Source organism: Athene cunicularia (genome assembly GCF_003259725.1).
Source record: "Athene cunicularia isolate RWA chromosome Z unlocalized genomic scaffold, athCun1 chrZ_part4, whole genome shotgun sequence".
Classification (NCBI taxonomy): domain Eukaryota; kingdom Metazoa; phylum Chordata; class Aves; order Strigiformes; family Strigidae; genus Athene; species Athene cunicularia.
The window spans coordinates 2381156-2396697 of NW_020799145.1; the positions used below are offsets into that span (position 1 = coordinate 2381156).

Sequence of the window (15542 nt, forward strand, 5' to 3'; positions counted from 1 at the left end):
TGCTGGGTCAGTAGTCTTTTAGAAAGAACATTTATGTGGGAATGCTGATTGATAGATCAATTACAGTTTGGTTAGCTGGAACTTGAAAGCTAACTGCAGATTTATTAACATGTTCAGATAGTAGTATATAATAAATGTAAGTACAGTCTAGATCAAATATGCTGCTGCTGAACTATTGACTTATTCTCTGAAATAAGCCATTGCAAACATCTCAGTAGGACAGAACAAGGATGTTAAAGTGTATGTTATGCAATTAAGAACTGTATTTAATTGCCAAAGTAAACTTGCTGTTGATAATGTGAGCAACGATGACGACTGCCTGTCATACTATACGGGTATTTGAATAAAGCATGAATTATAAATTCAGGCAAATATTAACATTTATTCTGGGTTTTCTCAAGTGCCTTTTTAGTATCTCTTTTTACCTTTCTAAATAAAAAATATTAAACTGTATATAAAGATTTATTTTTTAAAAACTTCTGTGCTCAAAACACTTACTTAGGATGTTTCCAAACCATTCATGGTAAAATTCCTGGTAACCTTAAAGCCTTTATGGTAGCCACATCTCATTCAAGTCTCAGAAACAGAGAGACTGAGACGAACTGCACTCCTAAACTCTAAAGCTATTTTTTTAATGTAAAAGGCAGGATATAAGAGTAGTTAAAAGCACTCTGTTTAGCCTTAGACTCCTAATTCAAATAACAGGAAGGAAAAGAGGCAAAATAATGAAAAGGGGTATTCGGGTGAGGACAAAACTGACAAAGAACCTTTTTATCACTGTACCTCCATCTTCAGTCCAGTCAATACCAAATACCACCTAAAGAGAGGAACCTGTACAATTTCACTGCTGTTCATATGAGATTATCACTCTTTGATGTTCATAATCAACAAAACATGAATACATTATAACGTTAGTAAAACATAATCCAGCCTAAAAATTCAGTCTCTATTGGAAAACCCTTTTTTGGAAATAACATGATAACACTTCTTCTGCCTTGAAGCTCCTGGAGCAGTTTGCATGTCTTCAGTCCCACAGCTCCTGAAAATGCGATGAAGCTCTAGCAGCCTGACACGAGCGGTGTGCTCCCGGTCACCTGTGCTTGCAGATAGAAAGGGCAGGGACATAGTCAACCCTGGGGAAGAGATCCTTCCTCCTTTCAGGAGCTGCTGGACACTACAGTGGAGGGATAGTGGGCTGGAGAGACTGCAGGGGTACAGCAAAGAGCCAGGATGGAGCTGAAGAGATGGCAGTGGGTGGACAGTCAGCCACATCTCAGGAGAGAGAGACGCAAAGACTTTGCAAAGGACTGGAGACGACCAGGCAGGGCTGGCTACTGCACCCAAACTCCTGGACTGGTTATTAGCAAGGACTTCACCTAAGTTTCCACGGGATTTATGAATAAACTTTTTGATTTCTCCGCTTTCTACTTTCACTTTTCTCTTTTTAAGAAGTTAGCCCTAGTTCTTCTATTTTTTACAACGCCTAATTTAGAAAACTTACATTAAGTTGTGGCATATCTATTGTATAATGGTCAACCATCATTCTCTATCACAGGCATTAACAGATGTTATCTCCATTAACAACTGGGAACCGCATCAGACATTGCACCGAGATGGAATTCGTGAAACCTTCCTGAGACTGTTCAGCACAGCTGTAACACTTAAAAACCACAGACTCAGAAATCACATCTGCCAAATTTAATCACTTACATTTTTAGTATTATCTTTGATCAATAAGAAAAGTGAAGAAGATTTTGGGAGAAAAGTAACTAAAGCTTGCTATTTCCACTTGGTATCTGCCATTTCCAATTTGGAAGCTCTTAATACTTGCTGCTTTTTTAGCCACACTGCAAATTTTAATCTACTGGGGTTTTTTTAATCTACTATTTTTAATCAACTATCAAATATTTTAGTAATTAATTCCTCAAATCTTGATCCTGTAAAGGATTTTTACCAAAACTAAGGTAGGAATTACCCAGAATGTTTTTGTAAAAGCAGAAGAGTCTGGATTTTCCTGCAGATGAAACAATATCAGTTCCATGACACTGCAGGAAAAAAGCTTTATCTCACTGCTCTGTTGGAGATCCAAATAAAGCTTCCTTAGTTGGAGATTTTAGTCTGATGGAGCTTACTTCCCTGCAGATGAGAAACTGACCATACAGCAATGGTCAAGCACCTCCAATTCCTTTTTTTTTTTTTTTTTTTCTTCCCAACAGAGGCAGACAGTGCAAGGAAGTGAAAATGGAAATGTACTTATAAAGTACTGCATCCACTCACCATTGTTGAAATATCTGTTCTTCTTCATATTAATCTCCAGTAAAAATCTTTATTTATTAAGGCTTTATTTCATTCAGGAATAAACAGTACTAAGGCAAAGTCAGTCACAGCAGCCTTTCCTGAACACATAGGAATGGCTCATGAATGAAAATAACATTTTACCCTATTGATCTAACCTCAAAGAAGTGGGAAGCTCTGCAAAATCACTCTGACCATGCAGACAAGAGTTACATCGATGTGCAAAGTAATTCCTTATTACAGCTCAAATACAAAGTTCTGAGTACACCACTGATTTCAACAGGAATTTGGCTAGAGCAAGATTTGCTGTCATTTCAAGGAACGAGGCTTTTGGACACATTTGCAAGGGAAAAGTGTAGTGAGAAAAATACAAATTTCCTCACCATTGCACATAGCTACCATGGGTCTGCCAGGATACCATTTCTTCTCACTGGATGAAATTCACCCACTCCAAGTACCAACAGGAGCTCATGCACTGGAGATGTCCCCTTAGACACTATCCATCTGCCATGTGAACACCTGCAGGGCAACCTGTCATGCCAAAATTCTTTCCAGAGCTTTTACAAGGGAAATGTTAGGCAGTAACCGCTTTGTTATAATAACTAAATCTGGGGAACGCATGTCTCTTCTGTGATTCTGTTGACCTCTCAGCTTGGTGCTGTCCTCAGACAAAATGTCAGACTCATGACAAACCTGAAAAGATTGTGGACTCTGCTCGTTAAAGCATAATAATACACTGTAGACACTCTCGTCTCATGTTCATTTGAAACCACTTATATAGGAAGATAAAAGTTGGCATGCCTATACCAGACAGATGCAGACATCATCAGTATTAGTACTACACATGCTTGTATACTTTTTCATGACAAACATTTGCTACTGTCAAGATTGCTAGAACTACAGCTAAAGACTGAGGGTGTGATTCTCACACACACTGGCCCTCTTCTACTTTCAGTTGCCCATATAGAGGCCCAGAGAAAATGTCCAATTTTAAAGTGAATTTTCACAGAACTCTAGACACATGCTTCCAAAAAAAGAATTAAAAAAATGCTCAAGTATACAAACTGTGTGTTTGTATTGTGAAACAATACCTGCATGTGAAAATACACAGCTGCCATGCTAAAGTTACACCATATATGAAATTTTAATCAATTGTGTGCTGGCACACCCATCATCTGAATGTAGTTCGCAAGCAAACAGTTATAGATTTGCACAATAGTTTTCATCTGAAACCTAGCTCCCAACTTCAAAAACTTTCACCACAACAGTTTAGGGATATTTCTGGGTACAGATGCAGGAAGACAGTAAGTTCAAAAACACAGGACTAGATCAGTGAACCCAGCTGCAAGAGTGACTAATCAAAGAGGCAAACATTTTCCACTATTTCAGAAGCATCTCAGTAACTGTTTATTTAACTAACTTAATTTCTCCTGAAGGTCAGTCTCTAGAAATGTACAGTCTTGTTATAGAGTAAGTAGGATAACTGCAACAATTGCCAATGTATGCAGTTTAAAATAGCCTGTCAGAAGAAATATACTGCACTGCTCTCATTCATTCATTCATTTATTTATTTTCCATTTAAATCTGAATGATATGAATCCACAACAGAAAATGTCTAAGACACTCAATTAGCAAAGTATTTGCTAGTATCCTAACTGTCCAAATATTCGTTCTGCCTGAGTAGAAAATAAAATACATGATGGGAGTTGAATGGCACACCAATGGAACAGTTGAATTCCACCACAGAATAGGGTAATTGCTCCAGAAAGGAATTCCTCTTTCTAGTCATCTTCTCACAAATGATTTTTACATAGTTTTTGGGGTTTTTTTTCCAAAAGACAGCAGTAGCGAAAGTGAACCATACTCTGTTTCAGCCTATTAATGTGCAAATGGTTAGACTAAATAGGGATATATTTCTCAGTAAAGCCCAGAGAAAACCACTTAAACCACTGACTTTATCAACTGCATAGTATCTGTAGAACTAACTGCATAAAACTCTGATGAACTGAGAATTTTATCACAAGGAAGAGTTCCATTTCATCTGTTTAGAGCTGCAACTGGAGAATATTGCCTGGACACGTGGGTTTTTTTCTTAAGGGCCTACGTATCAGCTGTATCCTGTATCACAAGAGTGAGGGAAAGGGCCCAGAGAAGGAAAAAGTTCACTCCCTGCTCCTGCCCCAGGCCCTCCTTCCTTTCATGATGTGAGACACATTCCTTACACCCCTTTCCATTCTGGAGGGACTATGGATCAACTTCTAGAAACAATTCAACAGTTATCCAGCTTCAGCAGCAAATGTAGCCCTGTGACACCCAAACACTACTAGTCTTGCCTCTTAAATCTTTCTAGAACCACCGGCCACAGAACAGCTGAAGGGCATGCTTGCTGCTTGCAGAATTTCACAAACATAGGTATAAAATGGCAATATTTAACTTAGCCCTATAAATGTGATGGTTAAATACAGACAACAAACTTCCCTAGCTGTTCAACCAATCTCAAAAATTTCCTCCCTTTATGAATAATCTAGGTTTTTATTTTAAGACAATGAACAGAAAGTGTTTATTGGTTTTGCAAGATCAACTATCAAAGATAAATTAGGAGATCAAAATCCCACCTAGAGCCACCAAAACTGAAGACGTTTCTTTGCTGAAATACAGAAGTAGTACCACTTTACCATCAAACAATTTTCACTGGTAAATTCACAGCAGTCAGTAATTACTATTTTGCCATAATTCTGTTTACCCAACAAGTCTACCATGGGAGAGAAAAGATAAAAACCACACTTCACTGCTGCAGGTCATATTAACACATTTTAAAAGACTACAGTAGCATTTCATGGCAGTATATTTGTTCTGGTACCTTACCGATAATACCACATTTAAATTTTGTTTGTTTGTACAAGAGAGAAAAATCTTCCCATTTACTTATTCGCTATAGACACATCACACCCATTACTATGTATTATATTTTCATGACTGTCATTGTGACTTGTGTTGTAGTAATGCCCAGAGGCTGCAGTAGTGGTTTTGTCTGTCATTGGGCAAACAAAAAATAAATAAACTCTTCACCATGAATCCAGAGAAGGAAAGCTCAGAGAAGAAACTCTTCACCATGAACAGGGAAGACAAACAAATGGGGAGAGTGAGAACAGGGGACACAGAGCTATAATGATGACACACAATAGTTCAAGAAGCTCCAGCAGCAAGTACCACAGCAGAGACCAAAACAAAATTCTGCCATGAAGATGAAAATACCAAGTTGTGGCACAGCATCAGCTGAGCCATATTTTTACATCTTCATCTCTGCACTCCCTGCCCAGTGCCTCATCTGCTGCCCTTAACACATATTGAACTGGCCTGACATGAAATTTACCCTGGAAGGATAAATTTACTCAGACAAAGGAATACGTGCAGGCCATTTATAACCCAGTTAGAAACAGGTCAGATGATACACTGTAAGACAGTTTATTGTCCAAGCTAAGCCAAAGTTCATATATGTAAGCATGGTCCTTTAAAATAATTCCCCTAGCTTCCTTGAACACTGAGACAGAAATAATAATCAAATTCAATTTCAGAAAGACTAGCTGGAAGTAAAATAGAAAAGAAAAAAAAAAAAATCATTGGTGAACACAATTCCAGCTTTTATTCACAGAGGAATTATAGAATCACAGAATCACAGCATATATTAAGTTGGAAGGGACCCATAAGAATCACTGAGTCAAACTCCCTGATCCTCACAGGACTATCCCAGGTATTTACAACTCTGTGCAAGCCCTGAAAGTAAAGACCATTTTTGCACTTTACGTACAGAATATCATAACAGCAGCTTCTCTTCGCATTGTCTCCCATAGGTGAGGGGTAGGAGAGAGCAGCTGAAACAAAGCAAGTAGTTGGTATGCTTCTTGTTCACCATTATTAAACAAGTATGCAGCAGTGGGGTCCAAATGAAGGAACACATTACCATGGTGAAGATCATGTTATAGCACTGCTAGGAAAGGCAATGTAGTTCAAGAAGAACACAATGGAAATATGCAAAAAAAACCCAAATCCATCTGCAAAAATCAGTATTTGCACACATCTACGCTTGACTGTGTACCAGTCTGCTTTGTGGGCCCTGCTCCTGCACATAAAGAGAATAACCTGTTCTCTGTAGGTGCACATGAAGCCTTTAAATTGTTTGATATAAGTAAATTTTGCTTCAGGTGGAGATCTCAAAGCACTGTATAAATGTAAAAAGAATTTATCCAAAATTTGCCATTGAAAACAATAGAGGCACTGCAAATTTAAGTGACTTACCCATATTCAGACCAAAATACTCAAATCTTACTTCATGCAGTGGGAGAGGTGGCCTCAAAGCAGTTTTCAAGAATTTTCAGGTACAAAACTTGCAGAACATTCATATTTCAACTGGATTTTTATTCCACATTTCCCCTATAAAAAAGATGGCTGAAACATGCATCTCTCTGTATGAAAACAGGTTTTGTTAGTGCCACCTCCTGGTGATAAAACATAACTGAAAAATCATGCACTAAGCTGAAGATTCTCAAAGTGAAAATATAATCATTTGGCCTATTTTGGTTTGCTTGTTTATGATGGCTTGACCTGAGGCATCAATTTTTTCTCTCTGCAGACCTTAAGGAGGATACAAGATCCATTAACCATTCTTAGGATGATATAAATGCAGATGCGTAAGAATCTTTTAATCAGTGACAATGGAGAAAACAAGGAAATGCTACATTCCTGGAAGAGTCACCCTTTCAGGAAGGTGCATCTGCTTTGATTTTATCCTTTGGGAATTTTTCTGGGGAGGACATTCAAAGGCATACTGAGATCTCCACCAGAGGTTGCCCATGGGGTCATGAACTTGGTGCAGCCTCCTCTATCCAGCTTGCCGATGCTTTCTTTGCGGCCTTCCAGATGCAGATACTCTCTGGGTGCTATTGACAACAGCAAGCTATCATCATGGTGAAAAAAGGTGTCATAAATATGATATCGACTAATACACTCCACCACCTTCAACTGGTCTGCCCCAGTCTGAAAGGATAATATTTGTCCTAAGAAAATTATAGAACACGAGCTTTACTTAAATCTACCCCTTTGCTATACTGCATTTTAGATAGCTGCAAATAATTTTAAAGCTCACTATCCAGACCAATAAAGCAGAGGATAAAGGTATAAGGCTGGGTATGAGAGAAGTTAAATTACACTCTTAACACAAAACGGGTAAGTGTTGGCAATATGCCTAATACTTTTGAGGGATTTTACAGTTCCTGTGTATAAAGTGGATCCTTTTTTGGCATTAAGCCTAACACTCTTCAGGGAATTTTTTGTAAAGGTGCCTGGGGCCTTTATAACACATAGTGTTACATGTGTTTTGGTATCACCAGCTATTTTTATTTTCTTAAACATTTTGTTCTTAAACTAAATTCTGAATGCTTAAGACGCCCTAAAAGCACAGAGACAATGTAAATCACTGCCTTCCATAATTTATGTTCAAGAGTTGCCTGAGCATCATTTATGTTCAGGAGTTGAAGAGTTGAACTATGCCAGAAACATGACAGACAGGGAAAAAAAACTAACCCCACAACACAAAAACAAACCTAAAATAAGCACTCCAAATGAATGACTTGCCCCAGGAATCTGTGCACTACCTTTTACATAAAAATTAAGTGAACTTCTTGTACATTCTATGAGAGGCATACCAAGAACCACAGTGAACCTTCTCAAATCTGACCAGGATTACTGTTCAATTTTGCCTAAAACTAATGGCAAAATTAAACTCAGGGAGTCTCATGTTCTCAGTTGTGCCCTTTGGAAAGTCCTAGACCAGACAAAAGAATTCACCAAGACCCATTTTCAGAATGGATTTCCCCAACAACTGCCAGAGTTGCAAGTAATGATCTCCTTGCCCTGATGGATCCTGTGTCGTTTTTCAAGTGTATCAAGGTCACTGAAGCATCTGCAAAGCTGAAAAATGTGTCATGCTAGATAAAACTAAGATCATTATCAGTTAATCACGTTGCTGTACCTAAACATCATCAATAACCATGCTTTAAAACTGCTGACGATTATAGAAAACAACTGAAAAAGAAAATAAGTCTCGAGTCAAGCTTTCTGCATAAGAAACTGCACAGAATACTGATGAACATCTTTTTTCAGACTGCGCCAACTGACACATAAAAACAACAGTACTAGAAAGCAAAATAACTATGTTAAAGAGATTTCAAGTATGGCTCAAGCTGCTTACTGATTAACACTTCTGCATATAACACTCCTCACAGACCTGTGCGGTTATTGTTCAAAAGTGAAACAAGGCTCTCTTAGCAACTGGAGACAAATGGACCTCCTGACCAGGTTCACAGTTCTCACACAGCTTAGCAGCATTGGAGCTGCTGCTTCTTCCAGAGCCACTGGGGAAAAAGAACAAATAAAAATCCCAGTCCCAAGATTTAATGCCTGTAAAGTATTTCCAGGACAGAAAGAGGTAGAAAGGCCTTTAATGATCTCCAGGAGCAAATATGCTCATCTTACACATGAACATTAGCTGACTCATTTTACTAGAAAATATATACATTCACATTTGCAAGAAAACAGGAAATAAACTATACAGTGATTTTTCAGGTCAAGGAACAAACAACACTGCAGAACTACAGAAATGCAAGATGACAGCTGTCTTTTCAACAGCCCTGGAAAGGAGAACAAAAGGGGTCCATGTCTATTCACACAAGCTTCTGCATTTCTTACTAACAAACGTCCAGATTTGTTTCTTTAAGTCCCATCTCAAGTATTTTCATGTCAACTCATCACAACTATAACACAACCTTAGTCACATACCCACATGTTGACTACATGGGCTTTAGCAGAGCAGTCAGGGTGGACAAAAGGTCGGACTGGTTTCCAAAGCTTGAACTCCCCACATGCGCAGTGTCAACTGCTGCCAGGGATAATGGGAGATGCAAGGAGATGGCTACAGCTCTCATGACTGAGAGCTGCTCACAATTTCCAGAAAGTCTTGCCAGACATATCATCTCAAACTACTATCACAATAAGGAAGACCAAAATCCAGGTTGACAGGCTGCCTCTCCCCTCCCCATGTCCATGTTGGACATTTCCACTGGGTTATGAGCACTGTGGCTGGAGGCGCAGCATCTGTACCACCTCCACCAACAGCACCCCAGCATGGAATGTTGGTCACAGCGGAAATTCTCCATCAGCCAAATCCAAGCTGCTTTAAGACTATAATATGTTCTTACAGGACAGGAAAATCCACTCCTAAACTTTAAATGAACTGCCATAAGCATGTTAAGCATGATCACAGAGTTTCAGACCAAGGATCCAACTCCCTCAGCAGGACCCTCCCCCCCCCTGGTGCTTAGAATGTTGGAAAAAATCAAGGTGTCCTCCAGAACTACTCCCACAGCCACCTCCTGCAACTACCTACAAAAGCAGGGATATGTTTAATACCTCCTGATGTACTTCAAAAACATGTTTTCATTCACTGAGTAAAAGAAAACAATACAGGTGTTGAACATACTGGTCCTGTCAGCAAATGTGTTGTTTTCAGAAAGATTTGGGACTTTACATGAGAGAGGAGAACACTTGGGATATGCCTGAACATAGTCCAGCTCATGCTCACAAGTCTATTGTCTGTACAGAGGACTGAATAAGACAAGCAATAAGAACAGCTGCTAGGTTTTCTAGAAAACAAAATACTATTCAGAAGTGTATCAAGTGCAGATATGCTGATAATTAATCCTTGAATACATAACTTCTAGACATCACTACATTTAAATCACAGGTTTAATTTCAACTATTTGAACTATTTACACACTTCATAAAAACCAAACCAACCCTTTTAATAAAACACTATGTAGAAATCTGGATTTTTAAAATTACATTATTCTTCATTGCAAGACTTCTGTCAAAAGATTTGCGTTGATGAGAGATGTTGAAGACCAGTGCTGGCCAGGTTAGAGTCTTGCATCTTCATTTACTGTTCACCCTTTACCTCCTTCTGCTCATTCCTGCCTGATGTCTCTGTAGCTCACTTTCACATCAGTAGATACTGTCAGTAAAGGTCTCTTTCTAGGCCTGAGTAAATCTAAAAGGTATGAAACCAATTATTCACAAAACGTGGTCAAATGCACATATCAAACAAAGTAAGAGACTGTAGATTTCCAATACCAAATATGTGTACTGTTATGCCTGCATACTGCATCTAATTTCTATGACAAAACATCTAATATGGGTACACAAAAGTGTACACTCCTAGCAAAACAAAAATTGTGTTCTAGCACATTTTTATGTACAGAAAAAAATCCACCATTATACAATTTTCTTTTTCATATACACAACATAGTACTAGAAAGTATATACCACCACCAGTACCTCACAGGAGGTAAAGTAACTTAAGTCATAAATGTACACCAGTGCATGTTCAGACTTGCTTTTTTTTCTCCATACAGTAACATAGCGCAATGTGTTTATAATATGCACAAAAGCATAACAATTTCTCTTATGTGATTTATGCGGAATCCTTTCTAAAAACCATCTTCTTTCAAAGCTTTGTAATTTTATAGAAGATAGTCTTCACACAAAGTAAAGACTCCTTACATGTTGTGGTTACTGTAGATTATTTCTGTTCTCTTTTTGTGCATTCAGCACCACCTCCTGTCAAAAAAAACCACAACCCTCTGTAAAAAAAACAAGGCACATGCTTGGATTGCCCCAAAATACTCTGTTCTTTCCACCATCCCAAACTAAAGCTCCTGGGATTTTTTTTTTTTTTTACACTGTTTTATCGATTACTGAAAGAATGCAGGGAGACTATTCCAAAACCACCACCAAGTCATTTTGTTATCTTTTAAAGTAAAAAAAAAAAAAAAAAAAAAAAAAACCTGCAAACCTCTCTAACTGATATGGAGACAACTGTAAAAGGAAAACTGCTTGAGGTTTAACTAAAGTAAGTACCTATCAAAAGACATTTCCCTCCATGTACCTGCAACTAGAAAAGGACAAAATATGAAAGAACGGCACAAGCATAAACTACATGAACAGTTTTGTAGGGTTTACAGTCTTATTTACATACATGCTATGCTTTAAACAGCATAGCAATGTTCAAAGTTAGAAATTTACCCGGACATGACCAAGTGAAGGAGACAGAACTCTTTCCATAGTGGGTACATTCCCTGCACTAATAATCTTCAACTCTGTAAGTGGTCCTGCTAATATCAAGAACTTCATAGCATGAGGAATTACCAAATCCATAGAAACACAGAATCTGAAGGACACAGTATCTTGTCTAACTAGCACTAAAGCTTCCCTAATGCCAGCACTTCAGCTGAATTCTCTACTCATTATGCCACAAAATAGCAGACTACACATGTGAGAGCTAATCAGGACAAGAAGGAAAGGGGCAAATGACAGCAGCTAGGAAGAGAACATTCAGGCACAGCAGATCAAAATCCCCAAACCAAGGACATTAAACCAGGTGACACTCTCCTCACCCTGTGATTTTGCTCGGCAACATATACTGCAGGTAGATTAGCTGTTATGTAGGGCTATTTTGAGATCCCAGCATGGATCTCCTGGTTTTAGGCACGTAATTGTGAAGACAGCAGGAATCAGGCTCTACCTGTAGTGAAAGATAGAGAGAAAAGCTCCTCCAAAGCTCATCTTGTGAGAAGTCCATCTCTCTTCACTGTAGCAGAGTTTAAAGCTATACACTGTGATTTACACCCACCACCACCACCAAAGAAAGCAGCAGACGGGTGATCTCAGAGGTCACCCAATGAATATGCATATGCATTACCACTGGTCTGACTAAGCAGAGCACTCAAGCATGCATTAACTTTCAACCTGTTCTGAAATGATACCGGTTTCAAGGCTGTAAACCTTGCTGAAGAGGGATGTACTTCCTAAGTTTTCAAAGGAAAGCAGTGAAGAAAAACAGAAAATGAAGAGTATCAACACACTTGAAATAAAAGGGGAAATCTCTGTCTCCTTCTCTGCACTTTCACTCAGATATCAACCCAAGCTTTTCTTGGTATTTCAGTACATTTAATTCTTTTCTATACTTTAAATTCTCATGTCTCTATATATTCAGTTTTGAAAAAATGCTACAAAACTCCTCCAAAATGTGATTCACATCTCCAGCATGACCAGAGTCAAGAAGTACTGAAAACAAAAGTGGTTTTTTGACTTCAGAGACCCAAGAGCAGACAGTTAGGTACTTTCTCATAGATAGTTAAATCTCTGATGTACAAGCACTTACTCACAGGGCAACAGCCTCCAAATATTGTGAGAGCTATGCATCATTATTTTCTACAGCATAAACAGTGGTCCTGAAAATGGATTGCAAATCTATAGTTGAGACATGCTCCAAAGTGCTTTACAGCAGTTCAATCTAAGCACTCTAAAAATCATGACTACACTGCAGCTTTCATCAATAAGCAGCTGTTAGTCACCACCCGAAAGCTGTGTTCATGCAAACAAGAAGGAATATTTCTGATAACACTCTCAAATTTCTGGTGCCACAGAACATAAAATGACTATTTGGGTTTGTTGAGTCAAAAGGTTAGGTTAGCAAAGCTAAGTTAAACAACACTGTTTATGAAGAATCTTGGGACAACTCAGGGATTCTGAGAAACTGCTGTGTAATACAAAGCCCCTGGGAATAATCAAACAACCAATTACTTTCGTGGGAAATAGCAAAACACTCTGTTTTAGTATCTCTTCCTTTGTAGTAAGAGTGGTGAAAAACAGACCAGATTCCATCTACTAAAACCAATATCATTGGAGTATGTGATACTGGAGAAGAAATTCTATTACTAGTAGTGATAGGAGAAGGAGTCTTACCTTCACCTGTGCATGGGGAGAAAGTATTTCCAAATTCTTGCTGTTTTGGTTTTAAAGACTGTGGGGCTGACAGTCCTGGGGGCTGTGGGACTTGTAATAAAGGCTTCCCATTTGTAATCACTTGTTTCCCGGGACTTAGAGCAGGAAGGTGAATAGTACTGTCAATAATGCTGCTCTGAGGAGCTACCCCTACTCCAAGGGGCATCTTTAAGTATAGGCTGGCAGATGAGTTTCCAGTAGCTGGGCTTGGGGTGCTGCTAGTTGAAGATGGGCAGGGCACTCCTGCATGAACTCTGACAGGTGGGATCTGATGTCTACTGATCATCCTACGTCCATGAAGAATACCTGTTTTCTGGTGGCTCATACTGCATGAACTCCCATTCATTTTTAAGAAGTTAATGTAATCAAAGTGTGTTTTTTACACACCCACAGCTATGACTGATATCAATCCAAAGCCAGTAAGTAATCCATCATGTATTGCACCTGTTTGAAAAAATACATAAATAAAAATAATTAATATTGTAGTAAATAATACATGAAAGAGGACTGCACAGTACTGTTAACTTTGTAACATTACCAGTTGCAAGAAACAAAGTAGGAGCACTGTAAGGTCTGTCAGGGAGAAAGAACAAAGGCAAGCAATGACTTAGAGCTCTAACATGGAGAAAACCTGCCTCATCAGAAGCTGAAGTTTGCAATAAGGTCAGTTGCCTTCACATTAGCTAAATCAGCCATGAAATTAAGTGAATGCTGACCAAGTGCAAGAAGGCAGCCAGGAGTGAAAAGACTCTCTGTCAGAGAGTTGTCATTAGGATGAACACAGCTATCACCCCTTTTTCTGCCATCTCCATAGTCTATTAGTTAAAACAGTGTTGAAAAGCACACACAGTAGGCCAGCACCACGCAGATACAGACAAAACATGAAAGATATCACAGTTCATGCTCTAAAAAATGTGCATACAACAAAAGGAAGAGTGAACTGCAAAACCACAGACATGCCTCTGTGGTCCTTCAAACTCTTGTGGCATTTCACAATTAGAGAAGTATTGCAGGAAAGCACAGCACACAAATATTCATAAACATAACAGAAGTATTCATAAACATAACTGCAATCACTTACAAAAGTGGATGCTTATTGTAAGCCTATAGATATGCCACAATTTAATGTAATCATACAGAAGCAAATTTTCAAGGATATAATTCAAATTATACCAATGATTTTTGAACTCTGACCTTTCTTCAGTTATGTTTTCCTGTTATTTAAATCTTACAAGACAAGATTGGTAAAGGGTTTGAGAGATCATCTCAGCCACAACCTACCCTTAGGCAGAATCAACAGATCTAAACATTTCCTGACATAAAAAAGATTTGTAGGCAAAAGCTGCACTTGTCAGTGTAAATCACTGGGTTTAAGATATCACACAGATGGGGTAATTTCAGCCCTAACTCAGCTGAACAGCACATGCTCAACTTCATTGCTAGGTTCATATGTTTAACATTAAGCACATGTCTAAATAGTTTGTTCAGTTATAGACTTGGTGCCTAATTAAATTGTTCAGACAAACAAATTAAGTTGACAGAAGTAAAACTGAAGTACAGCTTCAGTTACGGTTTTCATTCAAGTGTGCATTAAGGTTTTAATTAAGTATTATTATCTTGCTGCAGCAAAATACTGAACAGTAACTTTTACCTTCAGCACACGAGATTTTCAGCACTGAAGCCAATGAGATTATAACCAGTATATTCATGACTGAATTTCATGTAAAACCTTCATACTTAACCATTCACTTCTGCAATGTCTCAATTTTCTCCATCTGTGTGCTGTCAAAAAAATCCCCAAAGAAAATACCTCCATTTATTTCGCAAAACTGCATCCATAGCACACTTCCACATGAGAGTAAAAGCCATCTGAGTGTCTGTACAGACATATACGCGTAGATATTCACACACACTCTCCAGTTAAAACTCACTAATAATGAAAGGTCCAAATGCATCATCTTCAAAAGCAAGACCAAAACCCCTACTGACATTAATGAGAGATACATGTCCTAACCACACTTAAATGGTCATAGAAGATTTATTATACACACTATTTTTCATCGTTACATTTTTATATTACAGGAATAAAAATTGTAAAGCACACCAATTAAATGCAATATTATTTATTTTCATGCCTGGCTGAAACATAAACCACCCTCTGCAATTCAGCCAAGGACAGGTAGATCTGAATATCCTTAAATTCTCCAAGTTTGTTTTAAAAGCAAACTGTACCTTGCTCTAACACAGGTGATTAGACCCTTAGAAAAGGATGTATAAAAAAAAAAAGGCAGTTGTTTTGCTGGCAAGGGTATTCACCATGTCAGTATAAACTGGTTACAAATAAAATTCCT

The 15542-nt window shown here is 38.3% G+C and overlaps 1 protein-coding gene across 1 annotated transcript in view; it reads right to left on the reverse strand.

Annotated features, from left to right (window-relative positions):
* GLIS3 (GLIS family zinc finger 3) overlaps window positions 1-13537 on the reverse strand; it is a 172082-nt gene extending 158545 nt beyond the window's left edge. The window contains exon 1 of the mRNA XM_026866816.1: window positions 13153-13537. Coding sequence (XP_026722617.1) covers window positions 13153-13537 — 385 coding nt within the window. The remainder of the gene's footprint in view (window positions 1-13152) is intronic.
* Window positions 13538-15542: the final 2005 nt, after the last annotated feature.